The sequence below is a fragment of the Accipiter gentilis genome, chromosome 27 (genome assembly GCF_929443795.1).
Source record: "Accipiter gentilis chromosome 27, bAccGen1.1, whole genome shotgun sequence".
Taxonomy (NCBI): domain Eukaryota; kingdom Metazoa; phylum Chordata; class Aves; order Accipitriformes; family Accipitridae; genus Astur; species Astur gentilis.
The window spans coordinates 18,044,639-18,070,704 of record NC_064906.1 but is presented as its reverse complement, the minus strand read 5'-3'; the positions used below and the strand labels follow the sequence as shown (position 1 = coordinate 18,070,704).

The 26,066-nt window shown below is 41.1% G+C and overlaps 1 protein-coding gene across 1 annotated transcript in view; it reads left to right on the top strand.

Annotated features, from left to right (window-relative positions):
• The first annotated feature begins 15,161 nt into the window (after window positions 1–15,161).
• The window catches only part of INO80C (INO80 complex subunit C), a 31,119-nt gene continuing 20,214 nt past the window's right edge, over window positions 15,162–26,066 (top strand). Inside the window, exon 1 of the mRNA XM_049830440.1 lies at window positions 15,162–15,367. Coding sequence (XP_049686397.1) covers window positions 15,233–15,367 — 135 coding nt within the window. The 5' untranslated portion in view covers window positions 15,162–15,232. The remainder of the gene's footprint in view (window positions 15,368–26,066) is intronic.

Below are 26,066 nucleotides of genomic sequence, written 5' to 3'. Positions count from 1 at the left end.
CCAGGAGAAACTAAACTTCACGTGACCCCGTAATGCAAGTAAGATTACCCCTGCTTTTTGGGAGGCAAAGTGGGGTCTTGCCTCAGGTTGCAAAGCAAGTCAGTGACATAGTGCCAAAAGGATTGAAGGTCCTACCTCCCCTCCCATTCCTGTGCTCTGTTATTAAGTCATGCTCCTATTTTCTTACAGGCATCTCACTTTTCACTACAGCATATCACTGTTTAGCGCAGTTTTAACAGTATAACAGGCTTTATGATTTGAAATATCCTTCTTTGGATAAAGAGAAGGCTTCGGATAAGGAGAAAAGTGATTTCTTCGAAGATACACTCCTGTCTTGCAAAGTACGTGTTAAATCTCTCTAGCTAAAAGGCTATTTATGGTCTGCACGGTTATTCTTTCTGGGTATGACATCATCCTTAGCACATGCATAGCCCAGAACACAGTAAATTATTCTCCCAGAAAATTCCTTTCATTTCTCTCAGATTGTTAAACATCACATAATGACAAATTGGTAACTGATAGCTGTTGTCTGAAATTGATTTGCATGCTTATTTCTTCTGTTACACACTGGGGTCCCTTACCTTTTGTGTCTACAACAGAACTAAAGATGTAAATATTTTAGGATCCAGGGAATAAATTATGCTAGACTATTTGCTTTTTTCTAAACCTGTATTTATTTACTTTTTAAAACCGGCTTTTTGTATTGCAAACAATACTCACTCACACAGTTACACATCCTCTGGTACTACCTCAGCTGCAAAATACAATTTTCTTCCCAACCTTTGATGTGGGACTTCAGCCTTGCGTGCAGCCAACTTCTGCCCATAGCCACGCTCTCTGACTTTGCAAAGGAGTGACTTTTTGAAGCTAACACTGTTTTATTTGTTCAGTATCACTTCTCCAACTAGTTGAACAGTACTAGTATGATCTGAGGGCTCTGAAAGCAAAAGGTTTAATCAGAGGCCCTCATTTGGTCTTTGGGAGTATTCTTCAGAAAGACAATGCAGGCTTAAAATTGATTTCTTGCAGGACCTCCGAGCGGCTGCTGTAAAGAATAAGGAGACGGCATTGATACGAGTCCCACGAGGACAACCACTTTAACCTGAAGAACGCTGGAAGTCCCAAAAGCTGAATGGCGATGAAAGCAATTACCCGAAAACTGTTTTTGCTGTTGCCTTTTCTTCCCAACTTTTGGAGTTGTTTTTCTCTTAGTTTCAGCAGTAAAGCCAGCATCTGCAGTTTGCTGCTGACTACTCAGCTAAGCAAGTGGCAAGTCTTGCACTTTTGTTATGGTGGCTCAGGCCCTTAATACGAACACTGCTGTCTGTAATGAATCAAATAACCTCCAGGGCATCTCTCTTGTATACGGCACAGTTATTTACTGCCATAAAACTCATGGTTTTTAGGCACAAAGTGCTGTGCTGCTGCTAATGCCCAAACAGCAATGAACTCTTGGTCACATACTCAAACAGAGGAGGAAATGTCTCCCTTTCTAAATTTCTTCTAGCTATGCTGTCAATCAACCACAGTTTATATTTCTATTAAATAGGCAGATTTTCCTTCCCTCATGTGTCCAATGTATTTTTTTTTTTGGTTGGGGTCTCTTAGTTGCTCACCTTGCTACATCCCAAACAACTAACCCTGATGTTCTGAATGGCGCCTTTATTAGGATTGTTGTTCCCGAGGCACTTCCCTGGAAATTTGATTGAATTTTTAGATGAATACAGATACAGAGGTAAAGAAAAGAAATGTACTAACCTGATTATTTTTCTATTTGAAAACTAGTTTTCCTGCTGTTCTAGACAGATGGAGAGGAAAAAGGTGGTACTTAATGAGGTGGGACACATTGTACTTCTTGACAGCACTGCTGAGCGAGAATACCATCTTTTAACATGAAAACCAATGCAGTAGATAATGTGCCTTTCAAACAGTTTTAAAAAGAAAACCAATACACAAGTCGACTCATCTCACCTAATTTTCTCATAGCAATGACAGACTCGTTTGGTTTTATTGCCTACATTTGTATTTATTACTGCTCCCTCTTCCTCCCACTTCCTACCCCGCTCTTTTCTCAAGAGAGAAAATAAACAGATGCTAGCAGAGTAACCCTCAAGATAAAAATACCTAGGAAACCATGGACAATTTCCCATGAATGCTTTCAAAGCATGCTGCTAAAGGAATACAGTCATGCAGTGTAAGCCTCATACTGAGCTCTGGTCAGTGTGGGACATTGTTTTACACCACCAGAACAGAAATGGTGTTCTAACTAAATCAAAAAGCTTGCAAAGTTTATAAACTTACAAAGTTTAGAAATTCTCTGCTGGCAAGGTTAAATTATCCTCTGCTCTGAAACTGAAGATTGAAACCATCTGGGATGGGGGGGGGGGGGGGGGGGGGAAGATGTGTCAATTATCTAAAATGAGCTTGTGATTTACGTTTAGCTTATTAATAAATATATAGTCAGACCACATCAATTCTACTGAGCAAATCCAGCCTGCAGGAAGCTTATTTTAGGCATGTGATTTGGGAAGCATGCAGAAGAGAAGGCTCATCCAGAGCCGGTGCAGACAGTTGGAAGAATGCTGTTAACTGGAATGGATTTCAGAGGACCCCAATGGGTAACAGTCGGATACCTTTGGCTGTCAGCATCGGAGTTAACAAAAGCTGTGGTTTCCTACACTTACTCCCAGCTCCATAGAAGCCAGAGTTACCTTGACTATCAGCGTTCATCAGCAGGTTGGAGTGTTTACCAACCGAGGTCTACAATCCTTCCCCTCTCGAAAATCCCAATGGCTGTAAGACTCTTTTTCCAATTAAGACCGAATCAGAAGACCCCTGCAGCAGCACTCAAAAATGTAGCTTTTGAAATTTCACAAAGGTAACTCAGATTCTTCAAATGTAATTTTGGAATAATTCTAAGTTAATTGTTGTCTTTCGCCTCAGAGTTTTTGTGCCTATGTGTTTGAATTAGCATTCTCAAGCCAAAACCTAAAAGCATTTTGCTGTAAGTAACAGTAGCTGTTAATGTAAAAGCTAATGGAGATTGTGCTTACCACTGAATAAGGCACAAAGGAAAATAAAAGCCCCAAAGAATTTACCATCTAAGGGCTCATTAAATTCAGTGGGACTACTGCCAAAATTAAATGAACACTTCTGGGCTAAGTATTTGTGAGATCAGTTTCATTTTGCAGACATAAGATCCAAAATTGCCCCCTGAGACTGGGAGAATAATTCTGCATAACAGGAGGCATGTACTCGCTCTTACTATACTCAATGGCAAAACTTTAATGATAGTATGAGAGCCCTCTGAAGTGCTTTTTACATACACTCACTCACACACACACTTCTATATATGTATATAGAAGTTTGACCTTTATATATATATGTATGCCTGTCTGTGTATGTGACTTCCAGTCACATACATAAATATTAAAATCTCTCTATATTTTTATATCTATTAAAAGCCAATCTGTCACTGCTGTATAGCATATATTGTAATATGAGAATACGTAAGCTAACAAAGCAATGGGGCGGTTAGAAGACAGAAAGTCTTTCATACAGGTTGCAACTTCATTGTCATAAGACATTAGGGGTCCCAATTCCAATTGTAGAGTCATATAATCTTCTTGAGTATATGAAATAACTCCTCTTTCTGGAGGAATCCTAGCTCCTGCTATGGTCAATGGAGAGTTTTCCTCTGCTTCCCAGAGGAATCAGCCCAGGGCTTGCTTCATCCAAACAGAAATCATTCAGAAAAGACTATGGAGTCCCTGCAGATGCAGGAGTTGCGTCTTGTAGTTATGCATTTTAAAGCACCGGATAATTCATAATCACCAAAGGAAAAAAAAACCCAAACCAAACAAACCAAAAAAACCAGCCATACCCAACCAAACCTATTTCTTATATGGATCGTTTCAGGTGTAGCAAAATTCCCTCTTTCCAACCTATGGTACAATTTTAAACAATCAGACTTTTATGAAAGTGTGGAACTGGATATTGACCACTGCTTTGGGATTATCTGGCAAGACATAAGGAATTAAACCTAAAAATTACAAGGGATTATGATCTGCAGGAAAAACCCTACATCTCACCATGCCGTTCAAACTAGTTTCTGATACTGAGTTCCTAGCAGGTTGGGCTTTTCGTTTGTTTTAACACTAAATTGGGATTTATGCAAACATTCCTGAAATAGGATGAACTTATTATATCTTTTTAAGTAGGAGACTGAAAACTGCCTACACGCCTACGAGATCATCATTGCTCCATCAGTTACAATTACATCCCATATTGCTCTCATTTAATCAAAAGCCAATCTTCTTAAGTTATTAAAAAGAACTGGCTTCTTGACATTAGCTAATACCAACATTAAACAAACAAACAAACAAAAGAATAGCTCATCCAAAAATTAAGGCAAGTGTGAAAAGGAAAAAAATATTTTAATATAATTGGAGTAGACTCATTTCTCCAAGAAATAAAAAGAAAATATTGGCAATTTTCAATAAGCATTGGCAGAATGCACATTAAGAAAATCACTTACAATTTCATCATGGTAAAAGTAAGATAGCATCAATATTTTAGATTTTGTAACATCTGTTTACAGTCAAGATTTTTTTTCTGAAGTACTATAAATTGGCAATTGTTTATCTACAGTAATGGACTCAATTACTGCTTCCCCAGATTATGCAATGAGCATATTCAGTAACTGAGATAATTAAGCAATAAACATATACTTTGAGATACAGCAAAGCCTTGCCAGCATTAATTCTGCCAAATCAGAAGAGACGCACACATTGCAATGTCATTTATTTGCACTTCATTTTTCAGTACTTTGTCCTTCACTGTTCACTTCTGTAATGCTAATGTACTACTGCTTTGAAAATAATTGAAATTATGGTCTGACCACATGCAGTTCAAAGAAATTAGTGCGTGACCTTCAACACTACACAGAAACACATACATGCCAGATAACAAGGTTATGCAGCATTAGAGAAACCATTACATGCAGACTTACACACATTATAAATCGCAATATGCTAACCAAAATTTTGAAAGACGGAGTTTGATTGCACAAAGATGCATATACTAGCGGCTTACATTACAGAGATATAATTTTTAAAAAAGTCTCCCTCAAAATCGCAATTTAACCACCATCATTTGTCCCCAGCCTTTACATCTGTCTGGAATATTCTTTATTTCCATTAATTTTTCACACTTTTTTTTTTTTGTAGGCCCAACCCTTAAGTTGCTGATGGTTGTATTTGAAGGCCTAAACCTCCTTAACTTTACTAAATCCATGGGAGAACAAAAATGCTTCATACCATCAAACTTGCAGTACCTAACATCTCTTAGCACTCGCTAATTGGGAGAGACAGAATGTCACTGCAGATTAACGCACCTTCTTTCTCTTCAAGCACCTGAGTTGAATCTAATCTGCACAAAAGTGACTAAAAATCAATCTAATCCGACAGTGGTGAAATTATTAGGTATAATTATATGCATTCTCAGATCTTTAGCTGGAGAAGACAGATTCCTTGGAACCTTTCAAGAGAGGAATTTGAATGATAGTTGCAGGGTTTTTTTAAATTCAAAAATCATGCAGAAAACGTTTGCTTTCAATCATAAAAGATGAAAGGTGATCAAGACAATATCTTCTATTCATATCAGCCCTTAATATTTGCTACAGGAAACAACACACCCCCACGCCAGAAGCGTGATGGAGGAAGGAAGGAATTGGGGGAAGGGAAAAACCTTGAAAAGTATTCAGATGCACCATTTTTAATTACTCGAAAACGTGCATTACATTTTTAATGATGGGCTCCTCTCCATTAAAGGAGCAGAGATCTTAGCTTGCTCATACAATGAAACAATTAGCAAAAATTCCTCATTTGCAAAGGGCTGTGTATATCCGTCTAATGCAAGCAAGTAAACTCAGCCCTTTTGCCAAACTCCGAGCAACGGATGTGACCAGGAGAGCATAACCCTGACTTGAAGCTACTTTTTCTTTTTCCTCTCACTCAAGTTTGCTAAGCCATATTCAACTACAAACTAGGAAATAAAAAAGACACTACGACAGGCTGACACACCTATTTTTTGTCAATAATCTTAGCAATAACAGAACATTAAAAAGTGCTGAAAAAAAATCTAGTTTGTTTATATACTAATCATGCCTATTGAGAAGATTCAAATGGACTTGCAAATTTTTTACTGTATAACATGACAGACTCAACAGCACACAGTTAACAATGTTCTTCATCAAAATCTTTCTTCAAGTGGTAAAATGCATCCATTTATAATTCCAGTATTCCAAAAATGAAGACACAGATGATGAAATCATTGTATTCTGAGCATTAAAAAGCACAGCAAGTCTATGCGTCAGAACTAGGAATGTAATAGCGTGACTTAACTAACAAATTTGTATTTGGTGAAAAGAATAGTTTCTCTTGTAAAAGAGAATCACATTGTTTGCTACTACTGTTGTATTTTTATGCCCGCAAGCACATGGACAGTGGAAATCCAGTTGATACAACCTCTCTGGATTTCCAGAAGGCTTAAGGAACCCAAGCACCTACCAAAAAAAAAAAAAAAAAAAAAAAGGTTCTTGCACAGACAAAGAACTTGTCAAAAAATAGAATATAATCACCTAAAAGAGTTAAGGAAGTAAATAGTCCTCACAGAGATCTGTCCTAGGATTTGTGTTACTCATTGTATTTATAAGCAAGCCAGAAAAGGGGTGTACCAAGGTGGCAAAAGTTGCTGATGCTACTTCATTATTTAGGGTAGTGAAGGTGAGGGCTCATAATAAAGAACTACATACAGACCTTATGTGACTCAGTAATTAGGCAATAAACCGGCACAGGAAATTCAATATAGATAAACATAAAAAGATACACAGGAGAATAAAGCTGTCCAAATTTCAAATACACAATGAGTCGACTAGTATTACTCCGGAAGAGAGACCTTGAGGTCAGGACAGACAGCTTATAGAAACATAAGCTTAGGGTTCAACAACAATCAAAAAAAGAAAATCACTTATTTGAAAAGGAATTGAGAATAAAACAGAGAACATCTCTTTGCTACCTATAGAGAACCTGCATCTTATATACTGTACGCAGTTTTTTCCCTCCATCTGAAAGGTTGCAGAGCTGAAGATGTTCCAAACAAAATAGCTAAGTAAGCTAGAACTCTTGATTCTAGAAACAGAAATGTTTAAGACTGAATAAGGTCAAGGTCTATAAAGTCTTTAGCGGCAATGGAGAGGGTGGGTGTTTAATGTTTCTCCAAAAAACAAGAGCCAAAAAGCACCAAATGAAGCTAGAAGAGAGTCAGGTTAAAAACCAAGAGAAAGAGGTGGGTCTTCACACACGTGATTCAGCAGCAAGTGCTTCTGGTTGTGGGATACCATGAACACTAGCAGCTCAGGCTTGTTCAAGCTGCACCGGACAAATTCATAGAGCTGGAATTTACCAAGAGCTACTAAATACACTGAAACCATCTACAGAACAGGTATCGTCCTGTGCAGTTGCCCCTTTTGTACAGTCTTCCCTGCACATTTGCTTTCAGCTCCCGCTGAGGATGGTGTACTGGGTTAAACAGTCTGACCCCATACAGCCAGCCTCACATTCTCACTTCTCTGTGTGAAAGCACATGCCTTTTACGAATAACGATGGAATTGACAGAATCAGAGAACACAGAACTGGAAAAATTCTTGAGAGGTCATCTAATCTACTCTCCTGTCTCTTGGTAGAATCAGTTGTGCGTGACTTTTTGTGGCAGATGTCTAACCTGTTTTTCAAAAACCTTCAAAAGCAAGCTATTCTAGTGCAAAGCTGGCCTTCTCTGAAAAAAAGCTCTTTGTAATATAACCTGAATCTTCCTTGCTGCAAAGTTAATCCCTTTATTTCTTCATTGTTACAGACACAGAGATGGTCCCTCCCGCCTTGCATATGCCTTTCATATCCTTGGACTCATCTACCAAAACCTAGAAAGAAAACCCAAGCCCTCTCAAATTGTAGCCAACTAATCATTGAAAGAAAAAAGACAAACACCAGCCCCCAAATACCAAACTTCTTCTACATATTACCCACTTGAGTGCATCACAGAAAGTAACAAAACAGATTCTTCTAGTAGGATGATTACTAGCACAAAAAAACCCAAACGTGTGGAGCGTGGTTAGTGTATAAAAAATGGACTGTATTGCTCGGTAAATTGAGTCCATCTACAATGGGCACAGAGAACAGTTCTTCCTTTTCTGCAGAAATCTCCTCCAGCCCCCTTCTCTTCCTTACGCCACACATGTAACCCAAATTCTCAATCGCTCTTCACAGATGACGTTTCCTAGACCTCAGAGCATCCTCTTATTCTCTTCAAGAAAGACAAGAAAGATTTGGAGAGTGTCCAGAAGTGTAATGCCCAAAGCTAGACATAGCATTCAAATTGAGCTTAACCAAAGCTTTGACAAGTGAAAGGATTACAGCGTGTGCCTTGCAGGCTTCCTGCTTGTGTGACGTGTACGTTTCAAGGTGCACGCTGCAATACCGCTGATTCACACTCAGCTCATAATTCACCCAGGCTCTGCGATGCCTTCTACTGCATCTGGTATCTACTCGTTTTTACCCCAGCCCATGACTTATGTAGTTCCAACTGTTTTCATATTTTTTGCTCTTGTAGAACACTTTTTATTCAACAAGAGATGATCTTTTTTAGAAATGTCATAGAAATTACTCTGATGCTGAGCAGTATCGATTTGCTTCTCTTGGTCACCTCACATGGACCCTAGGGATTTCCCAGGATCAGCAGACAAGACTCTTAAAAATCACTGGCTGCAGAAATAAAGTATGAATTTGTGCTTGTCTGTGGTGGTTTATTTATACACATTTTTTTAAAAAACCACAAACAAACCAACCTTTTCTCTATATTCTAATCTTATGCTCCAACTACAGTCTCCTCTTGGCTTGGTATCATCTGCAAATTTAGTCAGGTTTGTTGTTTTTTTTTGTCTATCCCATCATCTGGTTTGCACAGTAGCAACTCAGCAGAGCAGAGACCTTGGCTAAGACACTGGGTGGAGTCTGACTAGCTCAGCACCCACTGGAGTAGTTTATCTAGCACTTGAATTCCTAGTTTGCATTTAAAAAAAAAAAAAAAAGTGCGACTGACAAATAACCACCAAAGTCAAGATGTTATCAAGCAGATGACACATATTGGTTGCACTCTGCATCTTCATCTTTTGGGTTTTTTTGCATCAAGAAAATAATAGTGAGCAAAGCAGATAACATTCACAGATGGCCCACTAACACTTAGAGATACTGTTGGCAGTATTAACTTACTCAAATTTATATCCTAATTGCAATAAAAATATCACAGCCTTAATCTACAGGCAAATGCAAAATTACTATAGAACTAAAAGTGCTATAGCACTAGAAGACTTGTTCTAACAAGCAGAGATGCATGAGCTAATAATCCCTGTGAGCAATTTATTCAGTGACTTCAACCCCTGTTCTGTTAATGAATTCAATGGGACATTTTTATTTCTGTGAATTTATTCTTTATTTAGAATTATTAATAAATTAATTATATGACCATGCTCAGTCTCCAGATTGCTTGCGAACTATTTCCCAGCCCACCAAGATCTTATCTTCATAAATCAGATTACTTACTCAGCTAATCCACATTTTTTTCAGTCTACAAATCTACAGCATTTTCAAGGTGGTTACTGCATTAAAGATTATGCAAATGAGTACCATGACATTTTTATCTTTCTCAGCTGAGCATTTCAGAAATCAAGAACTTGTTCACATGAATAACTGCAGAAAACATTCATCAGAATGTGAATGCAAACTAAATAAGGAAGTTCTTAACCCATTTTCATTTTCAAAAAGATAAGATTAAATCTAATATGATAAATTAATTCATAAATCTTCTGAGACAGTGGGTAAATATGTTAAGTATTGCATAATAAATAATTATCCAGGATATAGAGAATACAGGGTTCCATTAACTGCACAGTGGACAGTTTCTTTCTTTCACAGTGTACGCAAACAGAACAATGTTTAAAATCAAAGTCAAATACTACATGTCAATTTTTTTTCCCAGTGTAGAACTCTATTTTACCATAGCGAAATCTGCATTTAACATAACCTTTTGGGTTAGATTTCTCTTGCCTACACAGTATTTTGGTTAAACCTTCCAGACACAAATGCATACAATTTTTTGTCAGAAGTCCACACAACACTGATAAATGGCAAGTGTGCTGTCAACATAACTTTACTGAGTTAGTAGCAAAAAATTCAAATAAAGTACAACTAAACTGCAAACAGAACAGCACTTTGACTCTTCTCCTACTGCTCATTTCGGATGTGTCAAATTCATCACATTTTAAAATAAACTTCGGGAAGGAGAGGCTACTAGGAAAATGGCACAAAAGGCATTTATAAAGACCTTGCTTCTCTTTTTGTGTTCCTAAGAACATAGAAATGGCTTTTTCAAAACTTCTAACAGGAAGATTGCATTGCAAGTTAGATATTTGATGTGTGCAGTAAAAAGGCCTTTAATATTACAAAAGTAGTCTCCTTAATCCAAAGTTCAAATACCTATTTTAAAGGCATTCGGCATTATATTTAAACAAAGCTAGTGCAGTGCCTGCAGCTGCAAATTGCAGGGAACAAATGCAAATCACAAGAGTTCACACTGCAGGCTCTGAAAAGTCATCAAAGCCTCCAAGTACTTTTAAAGAATAATGTACAAAATGCCATCAGACCTCACAAGCTACCCTGCAGGAAACCATTGCTTTTTACCTGATAGAGCGGTGAAGCTAAGAACTTCAATCCTTTCTTTTTCCAGAGCCTCTATAAAAATGCAAATGACAACCAGTAGACACATACACAACTAAAAAGAAGAAAAAAAAAAAAAAAAAAAAAAGCTGGTTTTTTTTTTAAGTAAAACTTAAGTCTTTTTAAAGAGTTATAAGCTTACAAATTATAGCACAAATTGCATCTGTGCAATGCTGCTAAAGATGGATAAATTAACAGGAAAGTTGTCTGTATTGCCAGGAAATTGTAATGGTACAAATTACTATGTAACCATCGCTAGGAGACACTTCTCAACTGCCACAACTTCCTACATCGAGTTCAACCTGTCATCTAGTAAAAAGTTATCCCCGCTTTCTACATACGAAAAAAATGCAGAAAGAGGTTATATAAGAATTTTAGAACCTTCATTTTAATTCTGTGGTATACAGAGTGATTATGCATATTCCTGCGCACCATTTTAGACACCTAATAATCCTATAAACTGCAATATGGCCAATGACTGAAGCCACAGAAAATTTCATTTTTAACCCGCCCATTTTTCTGGTAGTACAGAAGTAAGAATAGTAGGAATATTAAAAGCTAAACAGCCAGGTGGGATGTAAATTAGATACTGAGAGAGATTTAACGACAAAGCTTGGAACAGAATAAACTCACAGTCGCAGAGACTGGCCTTTTCCTTCTGATGGAGCAGAAGAGTACCCATGCATTTGGTCCAAAAGCATCCAAGGTGTTTGCTCCCACACAGCCCGGACGTGGCAGTCGGAGGCCGTCCCACCACAGCCAGCCACTCCGCTGGGCCAGTTCACCAGTACCGGTAGGAAGGGAGCTGGCACAACTCTCTACTCGCTAGGAAGCCACTCCTGGGGCTGGGGCAGGGAGCAGATCTGACAAAGTGTATGCTGCCCCAACTGTTTCTGCCTGTGGATCTTCTCCATCAGCTGTCCCTGCACTTCCACATACACATTACTGACGTTCATGACGGTAGGCCATCCTCCTCCATTTCAGGTCAGTCCTTGCTGTCCCAGTGACTGATGTCACACCTCGCAGCCCACAGCAGAGCCACCAGCACGGCAGAGCCCTCCCACGACCCCCGCGGCTCACGGATGCAGCCTGTGCAGGGGCAGAGCGTGGCTGCTGGGGGACCTCGCTCTCTCCACTCTGCTTTATCCTAACTCATGCTAAAGATCCTTCTGCTGGTTTTCCAAACACTTTCTTCTCTCATCGCTTTCTGCCTTCATCAAGGAAAAAAAAATAAATTAATCTTAAATTATCCTAACCATGAGGCACCCACCACCCTTCATATCCCTCAACAGCTTCACACTGGAGTAATCCCCTCTGCATGATGAGAAAACTATCGTTAGTGTTCAATTTTCATCCAGTCAAAGGGTAGGGAAAAAAACCCCAAACAACAAAACCAAAATCCCACCTCATAAACCTGGGATAGGAGCCTGAGATCTTCTTCCCTAATTCAGGAGGAAGAAAAATACTAGGAGCCTTCCAGTTCACTGTTACTAACAGGCAGGTGGGTGACTGCTCACATCAAAGAGCACGCAGGGTTATTGCTGAGCTGTATTTAATTTTCTTATTAGCGAGGCAGCATATAAAAAATAGACCTCGCAGTACTAGCGAAGGAAACTGTGTTCACCTGGAGCCAGGTTCAAAATGAACAGCAGGAAGAGCCATGTCACACCAAGCCAGACTAGCAACTGCAATTTGCACTTCTTCAGGTGAGCCCTTGTCCGTATCACAAAGCAACCGCCCGTTTAAGTGTGTAACAGGAACCTAGCGAGACAGATATTGCACTTATTCACCAGAACACCACCTCTTAATTTGCAGCAGGGCTGGGTGTGGACAGCCACTCAAGGAGTGGGGAGAAGGCAGCCTTGCAACTCCACAGCCCTTCCCACATCCTTAATTCTATTACTCATCCCCTGCAGACACTCTTGCCGTTTACATTGCCATTATTGCTATTTTCCAAGGAGTTGTAGGCCTTCTGGGATTGTAAAGCATTTGGTACCTTGTAAAATTGCACTGTACTTAATATTGCTGCAATACACATGGGCCTTGTGATTTTGTTTTTAGTAAACTGATTGATAAAAATGGGTACAGATAAGAAAATGCCTAGCTAAGTGCTATTTAAAAACTTTCATTGATGCAGCACATTAATTCTCTGCAAGATCCACATGCAACATCCACTCTGCAGCAGCATTAAAGATGCTCCTCTCAGTAAAAGCGTTCCTATGATAAGGTATGCTTTCTCTTTAATTGGGCATGCCTGGGAGCTGAACACACAGCATGTGCGTGGGAAAGAGATGGGACCCAGCCCTGGGAACGAAAAAAGGCTGACTAAGACAAGATCAACGCTTTGAGCAGACAGCAAAGCAGATTTGGCTTTGTCAGGGGACACAACTCCCCTGCAATTCCCAGTGCCCCTGCTAATTTCAAACTCAGGTCACCATCTTGAGCGTGCAACCGGACGCTGTCATCTGAGGCGAGAAGAAACACATACTGCATAGCACACATCAACTAAAACAATCACTAAGGGCAAATGCGATCGTGTTTACCAGCCTGCTCTGCAGCGCTGCTGGCAGCCTGCACGCTCAGACAGAACGACAGCAACTACAGTTGGGAAGGAGAAGATGGGGCTTGGATGTTTGTGCAAGGCCTCACTTATGCCCCTGGAAAGCAAATCTCATCCTGCTGTTCTGCTATATACACAGGTGCCTGGAACGAAGCCTGGAAGTCCAGGCTTTTGTCTTCAACTCTCTTTCAGGCCACCTTCAAAGCTTTTGTTTTACATAGCACTGCCTGGCACCCCTACTGTGACCAAGCTCAGTCCTCATTACAGCACCGTCTATAAACGTGACCCAATTTTTATGCCTGAATATCAACTTCTTGGACCTCTGACTCCCCCCAAGGCACGCACTGGGTCAGGTTCTCATACAGCTGCACCTAGAAACCTAGTAGTCAAGCATTGCATAGAGTCAGCTCAAACAAATATGGTAGTAAGTTGGCCAGTATGTTGAATGCAGCTGCATGCAAGCATAAAGAAGCTAAAACCACTTTTATCAGCCATCAAGCAGCTTGAGAACTGTCTGCAACCCCGTATTATCACCAGCCAGTTCTCCGGGACAGGGTATGAAACAGCACAGACAGCAAGAGGACTGTGAAAAGACTTTGGAGCAAAGTCCGAATCACTGGAAATCTATTCTGATACGTTGCTCTGGTGCAAAATTACTCCAGACTCCAACAAGAGGAAAAAAATGCTGGACCAGCTCACTAACCATGTCAAAACAGGGTGGAAGCAACCAAATCTGTAACTGTATGAACTGCCCAGAAAGACATTCACTATCAGCTATCTGTAGTCATATTTCGAAATCTTTAATGACAACCGTAATTACTTGCAACTTATATTTAAAAAGTTTATACAGTTTAAGTGTGGACAATAACATAGAACATCAATTGGTAGGCTTCTTGGAGCTCATGATCTTAGAGCCGAAGGAAACAATTAAAACCCGCTGCATGTTTTATCAAGGCAACTGGACTCACTGCCCCTTCACTGGTCTGAAAGCATCTTGCATAAACTTTACCTCACTTTGGGCAGGCTTAAGACAGCAATTGCCTGCATACCCAGCAGCGTACCCCAGTGCTCACGCCGTGCAACGGGCTAGGTCCTCCATCTCCCAAACTACAGCTTGTATTCAGCCGAGCTTTTTATTTTACACTTTGCAAATGACTGCACGCTGCAGGCCTCTGCGATATACGGGCCTGCGTGGCAGCGAGCGCCCTTTCCACCCTTGCACACTTACAAGCTCCTACGGCTAGCAAACCCCAAACTTGCCACATTTTGTCACCTCCCACGCACATCATGCGCCAGGCCGAGCCCGGGCCCGCACAGCCAGGCGAAATGAGGTGAGCTCCCCCGGGGGAGGGGGGGTAGGGTGGCTCTACCGCCACAGCCAGGCTTCCGCGAAGGGGCCCGGGCTACTACAGGCCCGGGAAGAGGAGGGGGAAACCATAAGGAAGCAGGTTGCTTCCTACAAGGTTCACCCCACCTGCTAAAGCACCGGGGGCTGACGGGCCCGCTGTGGAAACCCTCACAAGCGGAGATCAAACCGCCATGACCTTCCCCTCACAGAGCCCGGCGGGGCGGGGGGCGGGGGGAGAGGGGGGAGAAAGACGGGAAAGGGCGGGAAGCCGCGCCGCTGCTACTGCGCATGCCCCGGCGCCGCGCCACACCGAGGCCGGCCGGCCCGCGCGGCCACTGCGCATGCGCCCACGCTGCCTCGCGCCCCGGGCGCGTGTGGGGGGTGGGGTGGGGTGAGCGCGCTCTCCCGGTTCCGCCCCACCGACGTGCTCAGCCCGGGCACGAAGGGGAGGGAGTGGAGGGGGGGCGGCGTGAGTGTGTGTGTGTGTGTGGAGAAATGGCGAGTCTGATCCCCGCGGCGGCCTCTTCTCCCGCCGGCGCTCCATCCCGTAGCAAGAAGCGCCCGGCGAGCCCCGGTACCGGCAGCGGCCCCGCCAAGAAAAAGAAAACGACGGCGCCGGGCGGCTCGCAGGTAACGGAGGGAGGGCCGGGCGGGCGGCGCGCATGCGCGGGAGCTTCTTCCCCCCCCCCATTCCGCGCATGCTCACGGCGGGGCGGGGCGGGGCGGCCGTTACCTCAGGCGGGCTCGGCGGGAGTCGCGTCTCCCCCGGCGGGGACCGTCGTCTCTCTCTGTGTTCCCCGGCAGCCCCGGGGCCGGCTCCTTGCCTGGCTTCCCCCCCCCGGCTCCCCTTCCTCTTCCTCCTCGCCCGTGGAAGCCGCCGAGCTCCGGGGAAGGACTGGCCGCCGGGTGCCGCTGGGCCGGGGGGGGTCGGTGTTCCCCCGCCCCGGGCTGGCGGTTTCTTTCCAGGCGTTGGACCCCCGAGTTCCAGGCCTTTAGTTATCACTTTGCTGTCGGCGTTGTGTGTGGTGACGCTTTCTGATCAAACCGTCTTGCAGTCGTTCGTTTCTTTCCGTGCTTGCCTTCAGTAGCTTTGTACCTGACGTTATGCCATACCTGAGCTCTCTAGGTACACCCACATAAACCTCTGATCGCGCACGATGATGATTTTAATTTGAGGTAGTTGGTCTGTCACGGAGGAGGGACTAGCGCTCGAACGAGCACAGTTTTTAACACCTGCTATTTCTGGTGGGTGCAGCTCACATACAATACGGCCTTCTCGGTTGAGCTAAGTGGACCTAAGAGTTAAATGTGAAATGAAGGTGTAACCTCAGAGCCTGAGTTTTGGGGAACACGGTCAGGCGAGGGAGAAGGGCTGCTGATGTGAGTTCCTCCTACCCCTAGTCACAGCGGGTAGGGCGGCCTCTATTTCTGCGTCATGCAGCTCCACAGAGCCATCCCCAGCTGATGACATCTGCCCCTTGACCATGAGGTAGCGTCTCGTGCTCCAAAACTAAGTCCCAGAAGAGGTTCAGAGTCAGTCTGTGTATGATGTATGTATAGGGACCGCAGATGTGGTATGTCTTGGATTACTTCTTTTAGAAAGATCTCAGTAGCTGAGGTGGTCAAAAAAGGCATGGAAAAAATGCTTGTCTTCCCTCCCCTCCCCAAAATGATTATTCTCAGTAGTACTTCATGAACTGTAACAGTAGCATAGCTACAAAGTATGCCCTACTGCCAGTTAGGTTGCTTCTTTTCACATGAGCCGTCATATCAAGGGAATGTTTCTGCATTTTTCAGCAGATCTTCTCTCCAGACAATTAAAAGCCATCGTGCACACCAAAGCACAGACACAAACCCTTCCTCATTCTGAGCGGTGCTCTTGTAATGCTTGTTTTCACCTTGTGGCAGTTACATAGTTTCTTTTCCTTTTCTGATGGGATTATCCCTAGGAGAGGGAGTAGGAACCATAGTGCTTAATGTAGCTAACAAACTGCACTGCAACTGTGAAAAATTACTGCCTGGCATGATAACGTTTGACAACTTTTTCAAGGTCTGCTAGAGATAACAGTCTGGATTTTCCAGCATGGAGAGAGGACTGCTCTGTGCATGCGTGCACGTGCGTGTGTATGCAGATATAAAACATTATATACTTACATATGATTTAAATGCGTATAAAATCTTTTCTATTAAAAAACTTCCCCCAACCCTTCAGCCTCTAAAACTGTTTTCTGAAGTTCACACCAAACTTAAGCCTGTGGACATCTTCCAGTATTAGGAGACAATCCATGATTTCTTACTCAGGCTGTGTTTCGATAGTGTGTGATAAACAGTTTTTGCAATTCTTCTCACAAGTGATTTCAGTGGAGAAAGGAGTAATTTCTCAACATTATGTCCAAGTCGGCGTATGCGTTCACTGACTTCAGCAGTGCAGATCAATCCCATAAGGAAAAGAAAAAAATGAGTCTCAGAAAATGTGTAACCTCGGGAATGGGACAAGAAACAGCTCGTTGATCTTCTAGCAATCACGTTAAATGTTGCTGACTAGCTCTGGAGCAAGCCAGCTCAAACAGAAATGAAATGGGGGCTTTGCATTTTTTGACTTAGAAACATTGATCATTGGACACTTTCTTCTGCAGTACCTTATTTAATCTTAATCTCCAGAAGTCCTTATAAAGTCCTTAGTTAATTGTTGAGTAATGTATGTTTTCTGCATAAGGAAACCTGTGACACAATGAAACAATAATTCTAGTCTGCTGAGCTATTCAGAATACAGCCAGTCAACAAGCACTGAATGCTCGCTCTGGTTTACAACTTATCTAATCTTTAAGTGGCTCAGCCAATTAGGTCATCCATGAATTTTAAATACTTTTTCTGAATATAGTCTGTACCGAGTACCCAATCATTGTGGGATTTTTATTTTAATTTTTTAACTCCAAACAAGTAACGTTCATCTGGCAGTCTTGATAGGTACACACCTTTAATAAACATCACTTACAGCATGGGTTTAGAGGTAGCGCTTGTTACTCCTGTGACCGTTCACTTTCCTAATTAACCCCTTTGATATTTTCTAACAGCCTTTTCAGCCTTTCAGAAGCCAAATACATCGTGCCATAGCTCAGCACGAAACAGTTTCTATTTTAAGTAAACTGACATTGTGAAACAGATAGAGAAATAGTGAATTATTTCCTTGGTTAACTAGCAAACTATAGGTAAGAGGATCCCAACTGAGAGGTTTGTAACTACTTGCAGGGGTCAGCTTAGGATCTGGGGACTCCCCGCGATATTAACTGGTAACTTCTCCTGAGAACCTCGTGCCTGGCGTACATGAAAATTCACTTCACACTGTGCCAACTGTGAACTTACCCACATCTGTGATTCCGTCACTGTGAAATTAAACAAAAAATGGGTTTTTGCAAGTTCCCCAAATCACATAGTTTGTTTTTCTTTCGTGTGCTTTATGTCACAAGTAGCTATCACAGTGGTCGCGCTGAAAGACACGCTGGTCTGGTAAAACCGTAGATTTCAAAAATGTGTTTATTTTTTTATATAACAAATTTCCTTAAGTATAGCAATGTAATCAACTAGTTTTGAGTAACTGTGTGTATCCTACAAGAAGGCACAATTATCACACAGCATACAGATTTTTATAAACCCAATTTTCATTATGTTTCTCCAACATATGAATCGCTACTTTTGCTAAGATAGACTTTAGGAACATTACCAAAAAACATTCCTCATCGTTTGTATGAGTTACTGACCCAAAGGTATTGAGTCATGTTTGTTTTGGAAGCACATTGCACATAGGGCTTGTCAGTCATGTCTACAGAAGGAGACACATGCTTTTTGGATATAATGCCTGTATTTACCAAATGGGAAATTAAGAGCGAGTTTACAGGAAAGCATGACTGCAAATTGATTACATCACTTTCATTAGCATTACACAATTATTCCTCCCATGCAGTTGTGCCACTGAAAAATACCTCGGTCTTCGCTGCAGCAGGAGATTTTAAATGTTGAGGATTATCATGCATATTAAATGGTAACAGGCATGCGTAAAAACCAATGCTGTTTATTGGTTTACATAGCACCGTTCAGTTAGCTGTCCTTGGCCAATGATTCCCCATAGCTGCCGTGCTGGTTCAGCTCCATCGCTGGCTCTTGTGCAGACTTGTCTCCAGGTCTCCCGTCTTTTTAATTACTATCACTTAACCTGGGATAGAATCTTTGACACTGATCTTAAAATGCCACCAGTTCCTCTATCTTAATGTTCACACCATTATTTTTATAGATTATACAGCAACAGGAAGGTTTTAAAAGAGTATATTTTACATCAAGATGTTATTGATGAAACAAAACGTGTGCCCGTGACAGCTAGCAAGCTTTAAAGATAAAATTTGCAGTGATATAGGAGAATGATTTGGAAGAAGAAAGTATCTGATTTTGTCCTCTGACAATTAAAGAGAAAAAATATGCTAAATATTATGGTAAATGTATATTTGCTTACATTATTTGTGAAACAACTTCAGACTTATGTGATGAAGTATAGGAAATGCCTTACTTCGAGAATGGCATGTTTCATCTTACATTTTGAATTGATGTAAACTGCCCTGTAAACTACAGAAATACACAAAGAATGCTTTTTGCTTTCTTCCTCTCCATTGCTGTAGCAACAGCAGGTCTTGGTACCATTTAGAAAATAAAGACTGAACTTCCTTTTCTGCAATGGTATTTAAGAGTTAAATTATTAAATATATTGATTTTTATCTCTAACTGTGAATATTGGAGCAGTACTACTGGCAACCTTCCTTTTATGTAACTAGCTCTCATATGTATACTTAACACTTCCTGTATTTCTTGTTCTATGCTTAAAACCAGAAGCTATACAACAATATTAGAAAACAAAGTCAAAACAGTTTAAAGTTACCATCCTCTTAAATAAGCTCCTCTCATGCACAACATGAAAATAAAAGGAGCAACTCTAACATATGCTTAGAACTCCATTTTTATTTTAAATGTGACTGAACAATGATGTTTTATATTGTAAACTGAAGATCATCAGATCAGAGTTCTGACAGACAGCTCTAAGTTCAACAAGGAGATTTACATATTAACATGGTTACTGTTATGTACTCAGAAGCTGTCCACTGGACAGAGAGCTTACCCTAGTACATAAATAGCATGGAGCTGGACTCTAAACCATCAGTAAATTTAATCAATTCTCCCGTTATGCTATTTTACCAAGGCTATCACTGTAAGTAGGGAACCATCAAATCCATTTTAAAATAACTTTGTTTTAAAGAGCCCGTTTGACCTGGCTGTAATTTCCTGAAAAATGAGGTACAGGAGAATGAGTTTAACCACAGAATTGGTGAGTACCACTGCAACTAGTGAGCTAAACTGCTGCTCTGACCATGTTCTGGGACAAGTACCTCCTCTAGCGTGTCACAGTATCATAACTTTCTGATCTGAAGTTAAAAATTACCTACTTAAGAATTCAGACCTTGTTTACTCCAATCAGTAAAACACTAAACTTATTCTAATTATTATAACAGTATTCCATATAAGACTTTGTGTCACAGAAAAGGATGGCTTTCCTTTGTAGATGAAAATTTAATGAACAAGTTGCATTTCTCACCAATCCACCTGCCCTGAAAGAGACAGCAGGACCCTGATACAGCATGATAGTAGGGCAATGTTAGTACATATGTATTTGCCAGTTTATTAAAAAGCTATCACGTCATTATGCTCTAGACTACACTGTTTTGTTTTTTTTTTTTAAATCATCTCTCAGCCCTTAAGGTTATGACAGTAACTGAAAATACATTAATATAACAAATGAAGCAGTGCCAGTCTAAAACTACTGCTTGCCTGGAACGATATCTTTAAAAGATGTAATGTGCTCCCAGGAGACGTTAACTCAAACCTAATTAAATTGACTTAAATGACACTTTCATTGGATAAAGCATAGATATCACGATAACGGTGCAGTCGATTGCTAGTTACTGATAGGAACTGCTGAGGTGAGCTCTTCAAGTTCAGCCACTTGCACACTTATTCACAACCCTACCCAAGAGTCTTGGCTCTTACAAAACTAGCAGCCAGTTTAAAACAAATTGCCATGTCTTAACAAGAGTTTTAGCAGGTAGTTTTTAAATTGGGAGAGCTATCCCACAGAGAGGTAACATACTCTGGCATCACACTGCATGTCACCAGACCACAGAGCACTGAAAATGCCCCAAATTTGCAGCTCTCTGTCTGAAGCACTCGGAGGGTCACTGCTTACACCTCCTAATCCTTTCAAACCTGTGACCATAAAGATACTTTCTGCAACAAAGCAGACAGTGAACAGCTGAAATATTACGCGTCTCTTCTCCCATGGGGTTTTTGTACTCTTACCCAGAACCAGCTTATTTTCAGGCAGTCCGCTAATGAGAGGCAGGATTATCCTGAGGTACCAGTTTTTGTCACTTGCACATTTGAAGTCAAATCTGTTAAAGAATCAGAATCCCTCCAGTCCCTGATGGGGAAAAATGATAATTAAAAGACAATTAGCAGATTTTCTAGGGAAATCTGGCAAAAGTTATGTGTGTTTTAAGTTTAGCTTTACTAAAAAACAGGGAATTGCTTTTATAGAGCAATCTAGATTAAAAGGGAAACTGTCAAAACTGAGAGTTAAGAATTGACTTTGCTTGACATTTATCACATATTGAAGGCTTTAGATGATCTGTAATCATAAAAGTATGTGAATTTCCAAACCAGACTGTGCCAGTCTCAGAGAATTACCAACCCCCCAACCAAATGTGATTAGATTTTGGATTTAGAGTAAACACAGATGTGTTATGTTGTAGAAAAGCAAAAGCATATGTGTATTGACTTTTAGTATGGGCGTCAGTATGCTGGTGTCATGGTTTTTTTTACCCTTCTCCCCTTATCCTAGTAGAGAATTTTCATTTTTCCTTTAGCTAACAGAAAATGGAGAGTCTTTCTATGATCACACTTAACTTCAGGATTCACAATAAACATGCAAGAAACTGAGGAGAGATAATAAAGATGGTTCACTGCTTCTATCATAAGGAGATGAAATAGGATGGGTTATTTTTTGAAGGAGAAAGAGCAATCTAAAACACTGCATGCATGCACTTCAGCGTGACATTTTGTCTGAGTGGTAGTGGTCCTGAAAAGCGATCTCAGAATCCAGTTAGTGCATTAAAAGGTTCAGATTAACAAAAGAAAACTTGGAATAACTTAACTGCCTAGATATGGCAGATCTGAAGAGGTGTCAGACTGGTTTTCACATTTTTGTAAAGTGCAATGCTTTTGTTAGGTAATAACTTCGGTTCTTGCTTTAGCAAGGCATTACTAGTTGTATTTAGAAAGGCTAATAGAAATATTGATTTGGTAGCCTGGGAGGGTTTTGAACACATTTTTTAAGCATTCCAAGAAAACAGAATGGAGACATTGGCTATTTATTTAGACCTGCAGAAAGCCATAAAAGTTGTGACGCTCCGTGTTGTGAAATGTACGTGGCCCTCACAGCAGAGTTCATATCCATGAACAGCGTGTCTTACTGCAAGGCACACCTGCAATTCAAGAGGCTCCTTTAGGCTTATCTCTTAGCTTCTCCTGATCAAAAAGGAAGGAGTCCCAGTCTCCTCCTATCTTCCTCACTCCTACCCCCCTCCACACGCCCCAGCTGCCTGCTCCTGCTGCCCGCATCACGCCACCTTTGGTACCCACCAGACCTGCTCACCCACTGACGGAGGTCAGCAGTCAGAAGACAAACTGACCGAACCTTCCCCCTCTCCCAGGAACCTGCATTGTCTCCTGCCGCACTGGTGAACGAACGGGTCTGATTCACAGGGAGGTTTGATTCGTGAGTAGATCCAAGTGTCCCTGCCTGGGGGAAGGCCTGGAGAGTAACAGCTTCATCTGTCATACTGCTTGTCTGTCAGGCTCTTAAGTTCCTTAACTGATTCTACAAACTCCAGCAAGCTCTGTGAGATGCCACCAAAATAAGCTAGCAGGAAATACTGTGGACTAGTCCCAATTCTCCTTCTCCCTGAAGATTTAGGCAACTCTTTCTACTTGGGATTCAGAACCATGAACAACTACCTTTGTGAAAGCAGATATTAAATCCTTTCTTTCAAAAGTAGAACAGAAGTCACACTTACAGCACCGATACTTGCTTTTTATAATCATGTGTCCTTACAAGTGCTTGCTGTGTCCTCCGCTTGAAGTTAGTCCTGTTCCTGCAACTGCCGGAGGGGATTCAAACCCTCCTTTTCCCCACGCACCCCCTAACCACCAGGCTGGAAAGCCAGTCTGGTGTGGTGGGAGCGGAGCGTGGAAATGTTTTCTCCCCTACAGCCGAGGATAGAGGTTCTGTCTGTTCCAGAGAGAACGACTCGGTAGTCTGGTATTGAACACAGTTGTCAGAATAGGTCTGCTTATGCATTTCAGGTATTTGTTTCTGTTATATGTTTTGTCTAATGATAATTTTAATGCAAAATACACAGTTGTGCAAACAGGGATCAGAAATCTTTTCCTTCCAAAACTCTAGCCAAAAAGCTACGTAGTCATGCCGTCTAATAACAGACGTTAATGTTGTAATAAAAATGCATCACTGTTAATTCAAGAAACAAATTTGAAATGGGTAGAAGGAAACTATTTTGTGAGTAATATGTAATTAAACCGTAGCAGAGTCCATCATTCTGGGAGGGGTGAATATCAGTAGTTACATGGTTTGTAATCATCCTGCCCCAGGATCTAAGTGCTGGCTGACTCAGGAAGAAAGATAGTCCTTGCTAATTATAAGACCCTGCTGTGGATAAGGAACATTTTGGGGAATTCAAAGAAAAATCCTTCTGTAAAGCTTTGCAGGCCATTGCTAGGATTTACCACATGAAGAGAGACTTCGGGTATTGTATCTATCCTTTTTATCATTTATTAAACAGAGAAAAATGATTTGTTATATGTCATATGTCCTTAATTTTCATTAAACGGACAAAATATCGCACTTCCAAGTGCTTCTGTGCACAACCTGCCTAATATGTGAATTACATAAAATCTGACATAGTTTAAAAAGATACCTCATTTTGCAAACATCCACAGGCCTAGAGGTGAAACCTTCTACGTAGTTTTAAGCAAGTTAACTTTTTTACTTTTCTGCCCTTACAGTGTTGGCATGCTTGTAGTACTACTTACCCCTATGTTCACAAGGATGCAATGTGCTTATCACGACTGCCTTATTTACTGCTTCCTCAGATTTACGCTTTTCTGAGTTAGCGAAAGAAGAGAAAAAGGGCAGAAAAGGCTGAGACACCTATGATAGTTTCTGCGTAAATTAGACAAGGTATGGATAGTGTCACTTAAGTGGTACAGCTGGAAAAGGCGAATAAGCTTTCAAGCATGCAAGTCTTTTTTCAAATCTGAAAATGAAACAGCAACTTCCCAAGCTGAATACAGAACAAGTGCTTAGAGTTTGTTTAGGTATGTATCAAGCAGGCCATCTTTGAAGAAAAGGTTAGTGGCATCCCAGGAGTACAGGGGATGTTAATCAGGGAAGGGAGAGAGTATTATGAAAATAAAATACTCATCATCCAGGAGAGAGGAGGAGGGAGTTAAAACCCTGTAGGAAACAGCGTGAAAGTTATGTGGCATAAAACCAGTCTTTCTATTGAGTCAGTGGTGTATTGGTATGCAGTCCATCCAGAAGCTTGTCTTAATTTTCCAGATAAACAGGTACCTTTAATAAAAGATGACCACTCTGCCTAGAAACTTTGTTACATTTATGCCCTGAAACCATCAGGACTACAGCAAAATACTGCTGAAATGGAACATGTAGAAATTAGGGCAGTAATTAACGTGAGTTATGTGACTGCTCGTGACCAAAAGAGCTTTTTGTTAATAAAACCAGTATTTTCTATTTTATAGGATATTGATTTCTTACTAGGGAGATGGAGAGTTGCCCAGAGAGCTGTGGAATCTCTGTCCTTGGAGGTGTTCAAGACCTGCTGGGACAGAGCCCAAAGCAGCCTGGACCAAGGTCAGTTTTGACCCTGCCTTGAGCAGGAGGTGGGCCAGTGGCCTCCCGAGACCCCTTCCAGCCTCCGTGATTCGATGTTACCATGTCTCATTTCAGATGTCTGATTTATGCGATTAAGATGAGTGCATCCTGACGAGCAGTCGTACGCTCCTTCCATAGGCAGGTCGGGGTATCTCAGCTGGGTACTTTTCCCCACAGTGTATGAATGAAGCCCAAAACTCGGTGACTACGTTTAGACAGTATTAATTATCCCCACACTGTAACAACGGTTATGTTATAGTAGAACTGCTTTTCCCTGGGAGGAACAGCACAGTGTTCTTACAGCAAAATTAACTCTTAAAATCAACAAACTGGAATAGAAGGCCATTTTTCTTTGACATATGCACAGTGTGTTCAGGCTTCTCAAAACAAAGTAGTTAGCTGGAAAGTCCTTATTCCTTAAGTTGATTATCTCTTTTTACATAGTCTAGAACTAGCAATGCTAGTTGAGTCTCGCATTAACAACCTTAAATTTTCTCAGGTAAAAAATTCCATTTTCTCCTTAATTTTTGTTAAACCTATTTGTTGCAGCCAGAATTGCCTTTTGTTGCAGCCACAGAATTGCCCTTTTTATCCTCCTCCTTTCCGTCTGTCCAAAAGGTATTTTTTAATTTGCTAAATCATTCATTGTGGGAAATTTCTTAAAATATCCTGTTAAACCCATCACAAAATATTAATTACTATGTTTCCCTCTCACATACGATCGTGGATATGATACCAAAACTTCACTAATTCTAATGCAGTGGAAAAGTCTTGTAATAGTTCTGTTCTGTTTCAAGTCCAGCAGAAAAGGCAGTCGGGATACAAGTTTATATGCAAATACTGAACTGTCTGGCACTTTTCAGTTGTGCTGCAGTTCCTCAATTTCAATATATAGTATCAGGGTGAAGTGTACGACCACAGAACTTACATAGTTGAGTAAACAACCGCCTACGCGTACAAATGTTTCTGCAGAAATATTTCAGAAATTTGCCTTGAAATTAGCATCACTATACAACTCTCTCCTCCCTTTTCCTCCTGAGCAGCCTAAAAATAGTCAACAATAGATACTTATATTACCTTATTTTCATCTAAATTAGAATTTGCCGTATGTTTATTTTGGTTCAGTCATCAGGTTCTTTTCATTATCCAGTTAAATGTAGGTATCCGTAGGATAATGCACCTACAGTTTTGCTGAGTACAGGAGACCTGGTGTGCTATTCAAAGCAGGAATGATTGGTGTTGAGTTTGCTACATGAAGGAAAG